This window comes from Paroedura picta, chromosome 3, assembly GCF_049243985.1.
Source record: "Paroedura picta isolate Pp20150507F chromosome 3, Ppicta_v3.0, whole genome shotgun sequence".
In the NCBI taxonomy this organism is placed as follows: Eukaryota; Metazoa; Chordata; class Lepidosauria; order Squamata; family Gekkonidae; genus Paroedura; species Paroedura picta.
Genome location: NC_135371.1, coordinates 96625844 through 96645528, shown reverse-complemented (window position 1 = coordinate 96645528; position 19685 = coordinate 96625844). Strand labels below are relative to the sequence as shown.

At 43.3% G+C, this 19685-nt stretch overlaps 1 protein-coding gene across 7 annotated transcripts in view; it reads right to left on the bottom strand.

Annotated features, from left to right (window-relative positions):
- The window catches only part of ARHGAP26 (Rho GTPase activating protein 26), a 423503-nt gene that overhangs the window by 305302 nt on the left and 98516 nt on the right, over window positions 1-19685 (bottom strand). For all 7 annotated transcript variants that reach the window (XM_077326941.1, XM_077326940.1, XM_077326943.1 and 4 more), the window contains 3 exons: window positions 12812-12907; window positions 3251-3312; window positions 548-619 (listed from right to left, as the gene is read on the bottom strand). In XM_077326941.1, coding sequence (XP_077183056.1) covers window positions 548-619; window positions 3251-3312; window positions 12812-12907 — 230 coding nt within the window. The remainder of the gene's footprint in view (window positions 1-547; window positions 620-3250; window positions 3313-12811; window positions 12908-19685) is intronic.

Genomic DNA, 19685 nt, shown 5'->3' with positions numbered 1-19685 from the left:
GTACAATTGCCTGAGAACGGCTAAGGACAAAGTTAAGGCTGCCCCGAAGTTTAACTCTCAAAAATGTCAAAGCAGAAGAGAAGGGTTTTAAGGAGTGGGAAAGCCTACAGGGAAAAATATTTTGCAGACATTTTCCCACCTCAGATGCTGCCCCAGTGCCCTTTCCCAGACAACCATGCAGGCAGTGCATCATGACACTGTTGCCCATAAGACCTGACTTATGTGATCATACAGAGAGCCAATAAAGACAGTATCTGATTGTCCCTTTCGATTGATGCAGGGGCGGGAGGGAATTGCCCCTTGTGGCGAAGCAACCACACCTCAGCCAGGCTGCCTTGGCAAAATGGATACATTCCTTCCCCTGCAAACACTTTTGTGTCCTTTTGCTGAAAGAGGGTCACAAAGTCTTTAAAAAAGGAGGACTGAAAAACCCCAAACGACCCAAATATAATGTTCAATGTTTCCAAACATGCAACATAATATGTCAAATGTGACTTTCTAATCTCCTTGGAAGAGGAGAGCTGAAAATAAGCATTCTGCCACCTACCTTAGCTGCACCAATTTGTTCCTTCCGGAATTTCTCCAAGGGTGTGATCAAGACCTCACTAGCATTCTCAATCTGACAGAAGGGGGAAAAATGAATATCTATCTTTCCAGTACTAAGCTTTTTCTCTCACACACAAACACCCCAGTCAATTACTAGTATAGTTTTGTCCGAATAATACAGACCTTTTCCCAGGAAACAGGTATCACCATAGTTTCACAGGCCATATCATTAAGAATTCCTAGACTCAATTCCTAGACTCAATTATTGGGTTAAAAAAAAAAAAGCTTAGATCACCACTTACAGGGCTGAAATCAATTTTTTTTAAATACGTGCATGTGCAAACATTATGTTGAGAGGCAACAGCCCAGTGCAGGAGTGAAGTAAGTAAGTCTGTAACTATCTGCATGCCCAGCATTTTCCAGCTCTGCAAACTGATTCACCACTACTTCTAAATCCTAACTCTCTCCATTTAACAAATGCGAAAGTGTAATGGACTGTGAAGGGTTAATACCTAACAAAGTTTAAGAATGTTTTAGTGACAGCTTATTTGAATGAAATTCTGTTGAGAATTTGTTAAGGAATTATAATTGGGAACAGATAGTTGAAGAAGAGACAATTAAGCACTAACTGTAGACAAAGAAGGAGGCTAAGAGAGTGGATCAAGGAGGAGCCCCATTCAAGCCAAAAAAGTAAAATAGTTTCTAGTGAAAAGAATCTGTTTTTTCTCATCATATGAAATAATGGAGATCAGCATCCTTACTCTTGTAAGGATTTTGCTGGAAAAGACAAGAGAGTCACAAGGTTGATTAATCCATGGAGCACCTGGTCTAATATTTTTGCAATGTGGGGTCTTTTGAAGAGAGGCTCCTGCAACTATGCCGCACATCTGGTGCCTCTACCTCCAATCCCCACCCCTCAGAACCTGGGAAAGACAAAAAAAGGAACTTTTCCCTCTTTCTGTTTCCATTTAAAGCAGTGGTCCCCAACCCCCGGTCCAGGGACCAGTACTGGTTCGTGGATCAGTCTGTACCGGGCCGCCGCTCCTCCTTGTCCTCCTCCCCGGCTGCTGCCTCGGGGGCTGCCCTGTCACTCTGCTGCCGGCTCACCTTTGGTGCTCTCCAGCAGCCACTATGGCTGGGGCTCCCCCTCGGCATGGCACTGTGCAGCTGCTGCTGGCAGTGCCCCCCAGCAGGCGATTGGAAGTCAGGGGCGCCAGCGGGAAAGCAAGTGGAGCAGGGGCTCAGGCAGCAGCGACATCCCTCAGCAAAAGATTTACCCCCCCCCCCACCATCAGTAAAATTGTCAAGCGTTGACCGGTCCCTGGTGATAAAAAGGTTGGGGACCACTGATTTAAAGGATCAGTTGCTCTTGTTGCCCAAATGTGCCAAATCATGATTCAGTGATTTGAGCAGGGTTGATTCAGCCATTTAAACTTATGGGGAAATAGCTATTTGGACCAGATTTGGCCAATTCTTAAATAAATCAAGGCTGATTTGGTTACTTTTAGGCCAGATTGAATCACACATGCCTACTTGTTTGTGGTGAATAGCTTTGCAGAAAACTGAAAACTAACACCGTCAGCCAAAACTGGTTGAAGGGATCCTTTAAGGGATGTTGTGCTAACAATTATAAGACGAATGACAGCAGCTTTAAAGTTAATCTACATTACACATTGGTAGTAAATTTGCAAAGGTGAGACAGAAATAGTCTGCCCACAAGCAACAGAGATCACAACCTGCACAAACTATGATCTAACCATATGATGGTCATATTTGTCCCTATTCTGTGTATCATTGCTTCTGCTGAACTGAGCCAGAGGTGGCTGGGAAATACAACATACAAATATACAGTAATGGAGAAAATGTGGTTTGGCTTTAGGAGTAAATAAGAGTGAAAATCATACTACGTGAAACAGCACAGGCATGCGTCAGTGGCATCCTGTCTACTGCTGAGTTACAGCAAGTCTTCACAGAGCTGGAAAATGGGAACACAATCAGCATATTTGACCCAACTCTACAACTTCTACACTGGATGCTATCAGGGAAACTTTATTCCAACTAAGAGCAGAAATGTACAAACAAGCTGTAGTGCATAATTGGGCCTTTGTTCCCTGAGTGCGAGACCAACTGGATTCAGTGGCAGGCAGTTCATCGTGGTTTGCTGTCCCTGTCATGCTGCCAAGACTTACTCCCAGAGGATGAATATTGCTATTCTCCGAGGTACAAAAGCCGACAATTCTGGCTGTTGAACTGGACCAAGGCTATTGGCCAAAGAAGGCGAGGAAAGGCACTGAAATTCTTCACAGTCTTCTTCTCATGGCCAGCATGCAACATACAATGCAAGGTAATGACGACCATTACCAAACTATATTTTACTGTATTATGCAATTAATGTTTCTTGTAAACCACCCTGAGCGGTAAGGGAGGGTGGTATATAAATCTAAATAAATTAATTTAAAAATAAAGCAAAAACAACTCTCATTTCTGTGCACAGCTCAGTCCTAACCCAAAAATTGCCTAGGCCAAGGAGAGACTGCTCAAAAGAACGTTTTATATCACCTGTTACTTTTACCTAGAAAACACCAGCAGAACTGTCAGCTTTTCCAAAACTGCCCCAATCCCATTCTTGTGCTGCTAACCCCTTTACAACTCATCAACAATTTGCTTTCCACTACTTTTGAAGAGATCATACTTAAGCTCATACCATGCGCATGCGCTCATCTTCCAGATTTCTAAGGACAGCAGCAAACTCTTGTAAGGATTTTGCTGGAAAAGACAAGAGAGTCACAAGGTTGATTAATCCAAGAATGTTATTATTTTAAATTGAATTAAAATGTATTAAAGAATGTTAGTCTTTCTAGGAGGTGAGCCACGATTTCTTTCTCCCTAAAGTCAGCAAACAAATTTTGCTACTTTAGCCGTGCAAACCAAAGCAGAATTACACTGTACTAAGTTCATAGAAGTTATTAGCTTAGAAGAGGTTTTTTGTTGTTTATCATATATAGAGTTAAACATGAGCCATACGGGAGGGCGGTATAAAAAATAATAAACAAACAAACACAGGAAGCAAATAATAAATATGTAGCCACGTAGAGCTTGGACAAGTGTCACTGTGCTTATGCCTGCACTGTTACTGACATGCATTTAAAAAGAAAAGTGCTACTTACATGATTGAAAGCATATATAATAATGGAGTTTTGTGTTTGTCTGCTTTTGTTAATATTGGCTCTTGTTAGGGAGGGAGGAGAAGGGTTGATTTAACAAGTCTCCTTCCTGTGACCAGCTGGTAAAAATTTTCAAACAAATTTCTCACGAGTCTCATGTAACACGTGCAAGACTTTAGACACGTAAAATCAAGGTTCTTTCTTCTTTAACACCTGCCCTGTTTCCATGCATAAGTTATCTGGGGTAGCATGTCTAATGGCAAGCTAAAACAAATGCAAAGAGTTGGAAATACAGACCTGTACAAAACGAATATAACCATTAAAACCACAATAGCAATGAATCCACCAGATTAGCATTGCCAACTCCAGTTGGGAAATTCGTAGAGGTAGAAGAAGCTTAGGGTGGACAGGGAACAAGGGAGTTTATTTATTTATTTATTTTTATTTATATTTATATACTGCCGCTCTCAAATTCCTCGCAGCAGTTTACAAAATACAATTAAATTCCCATTAAATCACTCATTAAAACAGAATTAAAACACAATATCAAGATGGTGGATAAACAATATATAACCTACTCCCCTCCCCCCATTCACTCTCTATCTGGAGTGAGGAACTTAGTTGGCTTCCGCTAGAGACCCACAGCTGACAACGCCGGGATCTGCTCTGGCCTCAACCATATGCCTGGCGGAAGAGCTCCGTCTTGCAGGCCCTGCGGAAAACTGAAAAATCCCACAGGGCCCATAGTTCTTCCGGGAGCTCATTCCATCAGGTTGGGGCCAGGGCCGAAAAAGTCCTGGCCCTGGTCAAGGCCAGGCATATGTCCTGGGGGCCCGGGACAACCAGTAAATTCATACCCACAGAGTGAAGAGCCCTGCAGGGGGCATAAGCAGATAAGCAGTCCCACAGATAAGCAGGACCCCGGTCGCGTAAAGCCTTAAAGGTTAAAACCAAAACCTTAAACATGATCCAGAAGCAGATTGGTAACCAGTGCACATGGTGTAACACCAGCAGAATATGGGCCCTCTATGGTGTTCCAGTGAGGACCCTTACAGCCACATTTTGTACCAGTTGCAATTTAAGGGGCAAAGCCAAGGGCAGGCCCACGTAGAGCGAGCTACAGGAGCCTACTCTGGAAGTGACTAGACATGGATAATGCCATGGAGGGATTGTGAAGGGGCATAACTTGTCAAAATGATGGATCTACACAGCAGTCTATCAGCTGGGCCATCCTGTTTCTCCTTTTGCAGTTTGCCGGAGAAAAAGATCAGCTTTCAAGATTCCTGCTTCAGGCCTGTCCCCATATGGGAACCATACCAGGAACCTTGACCATGATAGCCTGTGGTTATCTACCAAATCACGTCCATCTTTGCAGTGGTCTCTGGTAGTATGCATGTGGATGGTGGTAACATCAGGGCTTCAGTAGAGTGCCTACTCCCTGATGGCAAGTCTCCTTTGTATCCTCCATCTTGCTCAGTGGTTAGTATGCTAGTCTTGGGTGTGAGGGAGGAGCGGATGTGCGTTTGACTCTGGCCTCTGTGTTTTTGTTTTTACTTTTCCAGGACAGTGTGTGTGTCCAGGACAGTGCTTTGAGCATGGGTGGTTGTGTGGGGGCAGTACTTCAGCTGCCATTTAGACCCTTGTAGGGGAGGGGTGAGAATCCTGCCAATAGCATGTGTGTCCTAACCCTATGAATTGCATGGGGGAAGTTCAGGCTACCTACTTCTGGTTGCACTGTCACTGGGCCTTTCTTCCTACTCTGCTGGCTCATCATGGGGAGGAATGGCATCAAGGGGTAGTGGCCAGATCCACAGGCAGTGATTGGTTGTGACTGTGTATGCCACTCTGTGGCATCAAGGGGCAGAGGCCAGACTGACAGCGACAGTGCTTGGCTGTACCTGTGTGCTGCCACTCAGATTAACTTTATTGGGTGCATTGTGGGTGGGTGCTGTTGAGGTTGCTGAATATTCCAGCATGCTTGCTATGCTGTCTGAGGGACATGAGTTATTTTCCCCCATCAAATGTCAACAGGGAATAGACCAGTGGCACTTCGGCTACACCAGAGGCCACCACAGTGTCCCTCAGTATTGGGCTGTAAAGGCCTTCTTGAACAACAGCACCTGAAGCAGTTATACTGGATAGACCCGAAACGTTTCCTCCAGCTTTCAGTTTCTTGAACTGCTTCAGTGTCTCCCAGACACAAAGCAAGATCCTTTGCACCTAGAAAGCATTTACTGAACAAGGCTTAGCCAATTGTCCACTGAATGGGAAATGTGATAAGCATATGATAGCGTTTATGATAACGTTTATTGTATGTAGCCAAAGGCCTTTACAAAACACAATTAAAACAGTAAAGAACAAATGCAAATAAGACAGGATTTCTTCAATATTACAAACATAAAATTGTAAAAATGGGCTGCCGAGTCACAGCAAGATAAAAAAAATATTAAATGTCAAGGTGGAGACTCGTGTACAAAAGCATATGTGTTTTAGCTATGTTTGATTTGGTGTAGCATTGTTATCAGTCCTGAACTTTTGGGAACAAAGCAGGTTAAAATCAAAAATACATAAATACCATAGCTAGTTCTATCAATTTAATTATTACATTCACACAACCTACAATGGCACTTTCCTCATGACTGATTATAATTAAAATCAACTATGAATATATTACATAATCCATAAAACACAAAATCAATCTAGGACTTTCTGCAACCATATGATTTACAATTTAGCAGCCAGCAGTTAACTGTTTCAGATAGTAAGTAAATATGACTCCCTTCTATGTTTACATTGCTTCTATTACCAAGAGTCAGATAACATTACAGCCTTCTCTTTTAGATCACAGATTTCACCCTGAACATCAACCTTCTTTGAAAAAGAAGGAACTTAAGTAAAGTGGACCGCGCCTCTCTTCAGCTGCAGACAAACTACTAGAGAGAACTAGTACTTTCTGAAGAAGCTAATAATAGGCATTTGCAATTCATTTCAGCTAGTCCAAAAAGTACTTGAATCAATATTTATTTGGACACTTTTTGGACAAATTCACACTTTTGGTCCAATTCACACTTTGGGTGCCCGGAGAACTGGACCCTTGGTCCAATCTCAAGGTATCTCAATCCCCAGGTGGCACCTGGAGACCCAATGAACTTACACCACAGCAGAGAGAGAGAGAGAGAGAGAGAGAGAGGGGGGGGGGGGGGAGATGCCTGTTTAATGGCAAGGTGGGGAAGAAACCTCACAGCATGCTAGGAGTCTCAAGAGATATCAGCCTCCAGGTGGCACCTGGAGACCCACAGAAATTACACCACAGCAGAGAGAGAGAATAGGAGATGCCGGTTTACTGGCAACCTACACTAGGAGTCTCAAGGGATGTCATCCTCCAGGTGGCATCTGGAGACCCACTGAAATCACACCACATAGCAGAGAGAAATAACTTCCCCTGGAGATTAGGGGATGCCTGTTTACTGTTTGCTGGCTATCTGTCTGTAACTGCTGCTGTGCTGGACCTTGTATGATCTATCTTCATTACTGGAGAAGATTTCAACCAGTTTGTCTGAGTGACTCTCCTTTTTCCACTTCTTTTCCTCTCACTTTTAATTGAACTCACTTTTTATTTTTAAACTCACTTTCAATTATTCTTTGGGCTTCTGTGGGTGGGAGTGATTTGGGGGGCTTGGGATTCTCTTGTTTTTCTCCCAGTATTTTTCTTCTTTCTTCCTTTTGGATTTGGGGGTGGGTTCTGTCTGTTTAATGTCTTGTTGTTGTTGCTTGCTTGGGGGCTGTTGTTTTCTGGGTGGGCTGCTGTTCTGCTTTGCTGGGGTGGGTGCTGCTGGTTTCCTGGGGTGCTGTTGCTGTTGACTGTTTAAACTTTAATTTGTTCTGTTGTTGTTGTGGGTTACTTGATTAAGGATTATTCATCATCATCATAAGACTTTATTGTTTCCAGCCATAGGCCATTACAATGCAATGCAATCAATATATCAGTTGATATAAAAACAGTAAAAGAATTAGAACAATACATGTGGTAGTCCATAGATAATAAAAGACAATAAGAATTCAGGTTTCTAGCTCTCCGGTGGCATAAGTTTGGCTCGAATTTTCCTTGAGGCTAATACAAATAGGGAAACATTATAACTAATTAGGGGGTTGTTATCTGATAATAAAAAGACTATTTTGTCCAAATTCATAGGGAAGTTCTGGCCACTCAAACATCTCTCAATATATTTGGTTCTTGGCTCCAAGTATAGTGGGCAATCCAAAACATAATGATAAAGATCTTCAACAGCAGGTTCTCCACAAATACATAGGCAAAGGGCAAAAGGTACACCAGAAAAACGGCCTGAGAGTAGGGCTGATGGCATAACTTGAAAGCGTAAATGAGCAAACGCCATTCGAAGTTTTTGTACAGAGATGGTTACTAAGTAGTCTGATCTGAGATGGACTGTTTTGAATAGTTTAAACAAAGGAGAAAAGTTAGATTTTATTATTGTTTGTCTATCCAGTATGGCATCAGTATTAAAGATCCAGTCTCTCAGATTAGACCCATCAACTTGTGCTCTTAATAAATCATCTGGGATGGAATACCGTGATTGTATTTTATCATAACTGGCAAGTCGGAAAGGTTCAGTATTCAAGGTTAGTTCAAAACATTGCTTGAATATTGAATTGGTAGTGTTTTTCCTATGTTTTGCCCAAAATTTTAACAAAGCTAAGTGGACTCGAGCCCTGATCGATGGAAGCCCTAACTCTGCACGCATATGTGCGGCAGGAGTTCCTTTAGGTAATCACTTCCAAACTAGAAATCAGATGATCCCTCCAACCCCAGACTTCGATACCATAAAGGAAATGGGGTAAGGCCTTGGCTACAAATAGTTTTATTGCTGGATCAATAAGAAATCCTCCCTTAGATAGAATCTTAGTATGGCCCCAATTATTTTAAGAGTGGAGGCCTTAATCAAGGCTAAATGGTTGTTCCAACTCAGTGTCTCAGTGAAGGTCACTCCCATGTATTTGAATGAGCTGCTTTGTTCAATGGGAATATTATGGATGTTCCATTTAAATCTCTTTGGCCTTCTCCTAAAGACCATGACTTTGGTCTTGTTGTAATTTATATTAAGAGCCTCCTCATTACAGTAATCTCCTAGTTTGACCAACAACCTCTTTAATCCAATGCAGGTGCGTGAAATTAAAACCATATCATCCGCATATAATAAGATTGATACTTTTTGCTGCCCAAAGGAGGGAGGAGTAAACTCTGGTCCAGTTAACCTCAAAACAATATCATTCAAATAAAGATTAAACAGCAAGGGGGCCAGGACACAACCCTGTTTAACTCCTCTCTGAATTGGAATTGGGTCAGTCACTGAGCCAGAAATACCAACTCTGACTTTTGCATGTATGTCCGTGTGTAGTGCTTGTAGGAGGAATAACAAGCGTTTATCAATGTTTGTTTTAGCTAGCTTTTCCCAAAGGCGGGCTCTATTGATTGTATCAAATGCTGTGGCCAAGTCCACAAAAGCTACAAAAAGGGCTTTGGTGGGGCCATTAATGCTTAAAGTGGCAAGTTGAAAAAGACTCTGACAGTGTTCAATAGTGCTTTGTCCTTTTCTAAACCCTGCCTGATTGGGGTGAATAACACAGTTAGATGATTCCCAATCCTCTAATTTATGCAACAGATGTTTACTATAGAGTTTAGCAGTTATATTCAGCAAGCTTATAGGGCGATAGTTCTTTGGGTCTGTTTTGTCCCCCGTCTTGTGAATAGGAACCATAATGCTCATTTTCCAATCGGGTGGGACAATACCTGAATCATTTATTTGAGTGAATATCTTGGCTAATACTGGAGCCCACCAGTCCGGAAAGGATTTATACAAGTCAGGGGGAATCATGTCCTCCCCTGGAGATTTTCCTCCTCTTAATGATAGAATAAGTTTTTTGATTTCCGATTCAGTTACTTGGGGCCAAGCTGGTAAAATTTGGGGGATTTGTGCTTGAGGGCCATCATTCAAGGAATTGGACTGATAACTACTAAAGATGTTTCTAAAATATACATACCAATCCTTACCAGAAATTTGGGCATCTAATTGTAAATGAGGCCTACCAAAACCAGAAGAAATGAGTTGCCAAAAGCGTGTCTCATTCTTCTCTGTAACAGTCTTACTTAATTCTTGCCATAATTGTTTTGAATGATCCAGTTTCTTTTGCTTAAGAAGATTTTTGTATTTACATCTGAGTGAATTAAGAGCAGAAACTGAGATATTAGTATTTGAGTGGCGAAACTTTCTGGTGTAGGATACAAGTTCCTTCCTGGCCATCTTACATTCAGCATCAAACCAACCTTTATTAAGATATGTTAAGTTATTTAAAGGTTTGTCATTGGAAAAAAAGGCTTAAGAAAATAAACTATGTCCATGAAGTACTATGTCCATATAGCTCAGTGTTTGATCTGCGGGCAGCTGGGTGATTGTGTCTAACTCCTGTCAGAGATGTTCTTACAGAGCAGTTCTCTCAGAGCTCTCTCAGCCCCATTTACCTGGCAGTGTGTGGGGAGAGGAAGAAAAAGCAATTGTAGGCCACTTTGAAACTTCTTTGGGTAGTGAAAAGCGAGGTATAAAAACCACCTCATCTTCCTTTTACTGCTTTTTTGTGTGTGGGGGGAGGAAGACAATGGAAGGGAGAGCCTGTGGTGATGGAAGCATGGATTCAGTACCCTGGCCACCCAGGGCTGGGCATGGCAGTGAGCTTCTGCACTGTTGGCATGTGTGTAGCCTTGCTAAGGTGATGATGTGTCTGTCCAGTGTCTTCTCTGTTATAGTTCTGAAATGTGGTGTCATTTCAGTTGGTCTCCAGGTTCACCCTGGAGGTTAGCATCCATTGACTCCTATTGGTGCTCCTATTGCACCCCCTCTTGTCAGTAACAGGCATCCCCTCTTCTATCTCTCTCTGCTGCGGTGTTTTTTTCTCATCATAAGAAATAATGGTTGTATCTCTTTGGGAGCCCCTAGAATGGAACCCCCTGGTCCAATCTTCTTGAAACTTGGTGGGTCTTCAGAGAATAGGGTCCTGAAGCTACACGGAAAGTTTATTGACTGTAACTCAACCCCCCCCCCCCAAGACACAGAGAAGACAGAAACCCGAAAAAATGCCTCTGACTTCAATGGCACCATTGACTTTAATGGCTGAATCACTTTGGAGTCATCTGAATAGATTCAGCCAGCCCCAAATCCGAATCAGCTGATTCAGATGGCTCTTCAACAGTTCAAATCAGGTCTCTCTGAACCCAAATCAGACCAATTTTTTTTTCTGTGTGCGCCTGCCTACCCAAACCAAAGAACAGGCAACTCACGAAAATTTCCCATTGACTTTAATAGCACCATAGGTTATTATGGTGTTGAATCGATTCAGATTAAACTCGAATCCAAGGAGTGTGTCAGATTAAATCTAGATTTATTTGGACCCAATCCAAAATGGTTCAAAGATTTTTTTTTGTTGTTTTGTTTTGCACATGCCTAATAATACTACTCTCATATTCACATAATGGACACCATCTTTGGCATTTTGCATATGTTTTATGGATTCCACTTCAGTTTCAACAACTAAATCATTATGTGCTGCACTGTCCAATTTAAGATTCCATCCATAGTAAGCTGAGCCAGGTTATATCAACCATCCCTGACTCAAATGAGGCATACATTGATTTACTTTTGGCTGATGTTGCCCATCTATCACCATTACTGTTGCCACATTTATACATTTATCAATTAAATTGAGGAAGAAATGTGTTGAAGTGTTGAGGTGAAAAAACTAAAATTGTATTTATTTTTATATACTGATGTTTTATTATTAGGACTTTTGTGGCTTATATATTATTATATTGTTATTGTTACTACTACTACTACTACTACTACTACTACTACTACTACTACTTTACTTATTCAGTTTCTAAACCGTCCTTTCGAGACTGTCATCAGTTTCTATTATCGCCAGAAGTAAGTTATTACCAATTAATCTTCCCAGGTTGGATGTCTTTACAAAGTGTCTTTTGTTCGCGGGGGGGGGGGGGGGGAGAGGGGAATAGATGTTATAGGATTGGCCCCAAACAAAGGTTCGGTGGAAGAGATCTGTCTTGCACACTCTGTGGAACTGTTTCAGCACCAGCAGGGCCCTGATCTCCTCTGGAACTCATTTCCCCAAGTATTGGCCAGGACTGAGAACATCCTGGACTTGGATGATGCCAGGGACTTGGTTGATGGACTTGGTTGATGCCTGGGGCCAGGGCCAGGGACAACCAACCAGTTGGAGTTTGTGTGTGGAGTACTTTCCAGGGGACTGTCAGAACCCCAAGGTTTCTGCCATGATTGATCGCTGTACTTTGAACCTATGTGTAACCATTTTGAAATGTATTCTCTACTCCTGTTTCTCTGTATCACTTTTGGAATTAGGTACTGTTCTCCAAAATCATTGTTGCTGCTTGTTATCTTGTCTGGCTGGCCTCCTAGGCCTTGCACCTGTATCTATAACTATTATGTCTGGTTGAAATGTGAATCTCCACGGGTCTGGGAAAGGTGGGAAACTGGGAGAATAAGAGCTGGGGTTTGACCAGTGCTTGTTAGATTTGTCTATGTGCATCCAGCGAGTTCTGTTTGAATAAAATACCATCTTTTACACAGTGGAGTTTTCCTTTCAAATCTGCATTCCTGACAGTGACACAGAACGAGAGGTAGTCCCTCAGGTACACCAAGCCCAGACTGTGGATGGCCTTGAAGTTGAGAACCAGAACCTTAAACCTGATCCAGAATTCTGTTGGTAACCAGTGTAGCCACTGAAGCACAGGCCAGAGGTGGACCCTCCAAGATGTTCTTGTAAGGACCTGGGCCACTGCATTCTTTACCAACTGTATTTTCTGGGTCAGAAATAAGGGAAGGCCCACATACAGTAAATTACAGAAGTCCATCTAGAGGTGACTGTCTTTATAATTATGTTAAGGCCTATGGTTACAACATCTAATAAACAAACAAACATACACACAATAAACACATGACCTAACAAAACCAGGTTTTTTGAACAAGCCCACCTTGGACTGAAGGCCACAAACCTACCTATACATATTTCATCATCTGTTTCTGCATCACCTATGCACCGAAATTTAAAATCATTCAAGGAATCTGCAAACTTCCGTTTTGCTGAAGACAGATCTGCCAAGAAAAACAAGGAGAAAATTGTATTAAGACAATGAACCACAGCCTACTAGAATGTGACATCATACTAACTTTAAAGATGTTTCCTTCACCATCAGGCATGCATGTTTTCAAAGTACAAAGGCTATCTTCTCAAACTGAAAGAAAGACCATGCCAAATGGAGTTCAGTTGTTGTACGAACAGCTGCAAGAATGACTTTGTAGAAGAAAAACTCTAAAAAAGATCCCTTCCAGAAGCATGACGGACCCCAACAAGGGCCAGAGCCTTTTCGGTCCTGGCCCCCACCTGGTGGAACGAGCTCCCTGAAGAGATCAGAGCCCTACCAGAACTTCCACAGTTTCGTAGGGCCTGCAAAAGGGAGCTCCTCCACCAGGCATTCGCTTGAGGCCGACCAACAGAGCACCCCTTCAGACGCCCTTCCATGATTGAACAAATTTGATCTCCCCAGTGTTGTTGTTATTTATGTGTTATAAATTGTGGCTTGGTTGTTATGATGTTGTATTGAAACTTGCATGTTATAGATTAAATTATTATAATGTTCCATGTAAAATTACATAATGTTCCATGTAAACTGCCCAGAGCTGTAAAGAATGGGCGGTATAAAAGTCAATAATAAATAGAGAAATATACACAAATAAACTGTTCCGTGAAAAGTTACAGTGCCAGAAGTTCAGTGTCAGAGGCACTGTGAAATGTATCACACATATGGAAAAAATATTCCATAAAAAATAGATGCCTTCCCCATTTAAGTTTTTTGGGAGGCTTGTGGGGTGGGGGGAAATATCTGTAATACTGTTCTTTTCAACAGGAAGTTAAATAGTTCACACATTCTATATAACACCTGTCCGATAAGAACAAGAATGCTCCTTTGTTATCAGTATCTAAATTTCATGCACTTCTCAGAAAGATTTCTCAAAAGGAAATTTTGAGAAACAGGTGCAGGTCCAAGACACACACCGGGCATCCAAGCCAAAGAAGAAAAAAGTCAACATATATTTACCATTATCCACACCCAGCTATCAACCTTTATTATACAGACTGCAGCACCTTGTTAATTAGGCAAGAGACATTCAGAGCTGGTTTACCCTTGTCTGCCTTCCTTGGCAGTCCACCACCTGAGTACTAACCAGGGTTGACTCTGCTTAGCTGCCAAGAAACAACCAAACCAGACCAGCTTGGGATTCTTTAGTGTTACCCTGCTCCATTTCCTGGCAAATCTTAATAGTCTTAACTATTACTTTGCTTTCCATTATTTGCGACAGGCCAAGGAAGAAACACACATCGATTTCCCCAAGATGATGCTCCAAGGAGACGACCAATGTGCTGCTCAAAACGATTGTGCCTCCCTTATAAAAAGTTTACAAAACAAATCAAGGCAACGTTGGGTTCAGATGCAACCTCATTGTCTGTCAGATTTCTCATCTAATATAAGCAGCTTGCTTACTGGGGGTGAAAGGAGGAACCTGTGTAGCAAGGAGAACCCAGGCATCCCAGTAAATACCCAGGAACACTACTTGGGAATCAAGCCAGACCCAAACTTGTCTGAAAGAAGGCTACAGTAGGCTCGAAAGTAGCCCCTTCCAATGTTTCTAGAAGCAGAGATGGGAGTGGTGCTCCTCAATCAGAAATGTGCATGAGTATTAGAAGGGCCAGTTTAGGGAGAAGCAATGCATAAGGAACTCCCCCCCCAGCCAACTCAGCTAAGAAAACTGGCCTCAAGCTTATACTCTAAAACGGGGGTAGTCAACCTGTGGTCCTCCAGATGTCTACGGACTACAATTCCCATGAGCCCCTGCCAGCGTTTGCTAGCAGGGGCTCATGGGAATTGTAGTCCATGGACATCTGGAGGACCACAGGTTGACTACCCCTACCCTAAAGGTATCAACTGCCTGCAACCTGAGAATCAACAGAATATAGTCACTAACTGCTCACTTTCGCAAAGGAAAAATACAAGTAAGGGCCTATCACTACAATCAGCCATAAGCGTTTCCAAGGGCCATTCCACACAACTGGCAATGTAGCTAAATCTGAGCGCTATTGAAAAGCGCTGCAATCAATAGCAGCAGGTCTCGGTAACACACACAGCTGTTTTTCTCAGAAAAAAAGCTCTCCCACTAGCGCTGTTCTCATAACGCACAAGTTTCCGGTCTCACCAAAATCGCAACAAAGGAGGCAATATTTTTCCATGCGTCCTCCTGCCTCTGGCTGTCAGTCAAACAGAACAGCCAATTAACTGTTGTGTTCATGCTTCCCTTTAAAAAACTGTTTTTTTAAAAAAAAAACCCAAAACACCTGCTGCAACGCATATTTGTTCATTTGGCGTGGGAGGTGGTGCTTAATCGTTTACACACAGTTAAAAAAAAAATCCCCCCCATGCAATTTCTGCCCAAAATGAGGACAGTGTCGAACAGGGGGCTGTATTGTGCTCGGAAACTTTACAGACAATTGCTTGTGGAGGGATTTCAGCCAAAGAAGCATCGCTTAATCGTTGCTTTTGCTGGTTTAAGGGGGGGGGGGGGAATGGCGATCGCAATGCCAGAAGCTCGGGTGCGAGAGCTTGGGGAGGGACATTCTTGCTACCGCTATATTGAGAATGCACATGTCTTTTTTGGATGTGTTGCAGGTTGTTCGCAAGAGTCTGCTGGTTTTTTTAGGGGAAATCCCACTTTTGTGGATTCCCCAAAAAGCACGACAATGAAGCGATTTTTGTGGGAGTGTTGCAGGAGTTTTGCAGATTGTGTACGATGTCATATGTAATGTTAAAAAAAAAGCGTTACACAATGGTGAGACTTCAGCAACATTAAAGCTGTGCGGTATGGACCCAAGTTTCCCTACTAATGGTCTCAATCTTCACCCTCCTAGTCACTTTTTGCTGATCTATATTTTCTCCTTCAACTGTGCCTCTTTCAATACCTACTCATATCACAATGCTGGCAGGGGAGTCATATCTGCTCTAGCCTAAGACAGCCTGTGATTATCACATAAGGACTAAGAGCCACTGGCCTAGCAAACTTTGAGGGTCAATGGTGATCTCAAGTCTGAATAAGAAAGTTGTGAATAAGCCATGCGGAAGCAAGCCACCTTGCATGGAGAGCCTTATAACATGCATCAATGTTTTGGATCCAGGGCGGGGTAAGGATTTCCACCCACAGAATATGATTTTCCTGCCATTTCTCTCCCAGGAACAGGATTTTAGGGTTCATTTCAAATTACTGTGGTGAGTATTGCATTCTGTGGGTTCCTTGCACCGCTGGAAACATTTGTCTGGGCCCAAGCCAAAGCTTACAAGGATATCACACAGCACAGACACTTCCAGATCAGTCCATTCAGTGACACACTCAGAAAGGTTGAATGGCAATTGTTGAGAATGAAGAACATAAAACCAGTGATAATACAGGATAAGAAAAAAGGAAACGGCATTAACAAATCCCCAACCACCACATTTAACATCACTGGGGGGAAACCAGTGACTCTTCTGTTCTCACCAGATGTTAACCCACAAGACTGAATTGAGCAGACCAAGATAATCCATTTAATAAAACACGGCAAATAATCCTAACCCCTTTCAAAGATCTTGTTTTGCTGCATCAGATCCACTTCCGTATTGTGTGTATAGAAGAACTGAAATGTTTTCAGAAATGGAAGGGGCTCAAGAGGATTCGGCATTTAACCTAGCTACTCAGAAGCGGTGCCAGCTTTCTGTCATCCCATTCATAATAAGGAAGCTAAATGTTAATTACATAAGGAGCCATTTCCTTCGCTCTAAGCTGTATGCTGACCTCATGCCATGGAGGTTGTTTACGTTGTGCTATACTTTACCCTTCCACTCACCATAAGCTTAGCAATGGGCCCAGCTGGTTTATTTGCTTGTGGATTCCTAGTCAAAATGGATTTACTACAACATCATTCAGCTGCACAGTGTTTGGGAAGGATCTAAACACCCCATTCTGCCAGAGACAGGAAGAGTGGAAAAGAGACTTGGTGTAAAGGCCTGGAAAACTGCCAAGCTCAAAGCACAGGAGAAGAAGCCCCTTTGGCAAAGCATCAGCTTAAAACCATGGGTGGACAGCAAGCCAGGCTCAGGAGTAGTTATTACCTGAACAGCCTCTACTAACAGGGAAAATAAATTCCATGCTATAGGCTCAGTCCCACACTGTACTGCTTTCCCCACACACTCAATGGATTGCTTGAACAACAAAATTTGAGTCCAATGGCACCTTTAAGACCAACCAAGATTTATTCAAGGCCTCAGCTTTCGTGTGCATGCATTCTTCTTCGGACAAAATGGAACAAGGATCATGAGACTACAGATATAAGGAGAGAGTGCACCCGGCGTATAGGACGACCCCCCACTTGGAGGCATGTTTTTCAGGGGGGGAAAGTAGTCTTATACGCCAGCAAATACTGTAGTTGCTTGCCCTATCCATCTCCACCCAGGCAGAGAGGTATCCCCACAAATGACAAGTCCTGCTGACTTTGTTATCCTGTCCTGAGACCAGAGAGTTAGATTCTAAATTACATTACATACTTACTTACATCACATAACAGTCTCATTGTCCCAAATGAAATAAAAAGAAGAGGGAATTGTAAGGAATGTTCTACTTCAGACCAACACGGCTATCCTTTTTAATCTATCTTTATGTACTGCATGCAGTCTTTTTTGAGCTATGCCCATTTGATATCTCGCTTGCAAGATGCCTTAAGCTGTCACTGATAGAAGGAAAGGCAGGATTTAAATAAAAGCAAACCACAGCTTAACATTGCACTGTCCTCCACCGTTAGGTCATTGCTTGCTTAGTCTATTTACTATTTCAGTGGTAATACCATTAAATTTCTATAAAACATTTTGCAACTGCAAGAGTCACATTTGGCTAATAGCCTAGATACAGTCTCTTGCTTTATAGCAGGTCTCTATTTTTGGATATAAGTTGTGATCCCCTTGTCACAGGCAGTATTACATGTATTGCATTCCATGAAGAAATGCCAGATGGTATCTAAATTCCCAGATTTGCATTCACAAAGCTGCTCACAAAATGAAATCCCTGAAAACCTCGGTCACAAAAACCATAGTTTGCTTGCCTGCCAAACACATGTGGAAGTGTGTTTCCACCTCTGCTTTGCACAAACTATGCTGATTTCAGAGCCTGGAAACAGTGGCAATCTGACAGGTTTGTCCAAACATGGAAGAAAACGGGAAGGCACCAGAGAAGGAGGGAGCAGGAAGCCAGGCACGAAGGGCCAAACTGCACTTTACCACAATGTGAGATCTAAGCTGGCAGGTTACTTTTGCCACAGTGCTGCAGTTGAAGAGACAGCCCACTGCATCCAAAACACAGCACTTCTTCAAAATATACAAAGCACATATAAGTTGCTGATCAGTAAACTAGCAGAGCAGAAAAATAATTTAACTGCCAAAGCCATCAGCCTGAAACAGACTAGATCAAAATATGCAAAAGAAATGTCAATGGTGTTGCTTCAGCCCGAGATGTTTAAATAAGTAGCATAATAATAGCTCCTGATAATTTGCATCTTAGGAGCACTGAAGATCAAAAATTCCACCCAATTTTACATGCACTTGCAATAATTACTACATGGATTTTTGCCTTCCACCACTAGATGGTGATCTTGTATGTCATTCTAGGAAATGCATTAATAACTGCAGAAATGACTTTCATGGGACATAAGTACTGAGAAAATAGTTTGTTTTACCACATGTGTGACCAAAAAACCAAAACCAAAAAAAGAAAGTAAGACAACCAACTGCAAGCTGCAGTTCTCTGCAATTTCCAGACATGCCTAATTATCTGATGTTAATTTACTGCTTCAGATCTGCTTTATTGAAAAACTAGAAAATAAACCCGCTGTAGTCTAAATACAGCGAGCGCTAGCAGGGCCGGTGCATTAGGCGTGGTGGGTCTCCGGGCTCCTGAGGCCCATCGGCAGAGGTGGAGGCGGGCTGGGAGGCTGGGAGGCGGCGGCGGCGGGCCCGTGAGTACGGTGGTGGGGCGGCCTGTCTGCGGCTGCGGCGGGAGCACAGGCGGGGTGGGCGCCGCAAGGTGCTCGGCCGCAGGGAAAGGGTGGGTACGCATCCGAAGGGTGCAAGGGTAAGTTGGGGCGGGGAGAAGAGTTGGTGGGCCGGCAAGGGATGGGCAGGGCGGCGTTCGGGGTGGGAAGGGCGCAGAGAGCGTTCATGGGAGACGGCTGGGCGCAGGGGGGGAAGCAGCAGGTCCCTGGGGTGGCAAGGGCTGGCGTTGCTGCCAGGGAAAGGAGGTTTCCCTGGCTGCAGCGGCGTGGGGCAACCCTCCTCCCTGGCAGCCATCCCCGTCCTCGGCTGACTGACCTTCACAGCTCCTGATTCGCTCCTCTGAGTTTTTATCCCGGACAGTGCCCGCCCACTCTCCTCCCACTTAGTAGTCTCATGAGGCTCATGGGAATTGTAGTCGATGGACATCTGGATGACCACAGGCTGACTACCCCTGGTATAGTCACAGGCTGACTACCCCTGGTATAGTCCACAGTCCCTAAAGCAGTGGTTCTCCACCTATGGGTCACCTGGCCCCTTTTTTGGAGAGCCAGGTTCTCGAAGGATTGAAAGGTCCCACCATTTACTGTAAGAACCGTGCTGTGCTCCCTCCTGAACTTGGAATTTTCTCCACATCCCCTGCACAGAAATCGGTAGGACAAGCTGGAGGGGGGGCGCCTGAACGGGAGAGCGTTCCTGCTGATGGCTGGCCAAGCCTCGTGGGGAAGTTACCTGTGAAACCCCTACCCCTT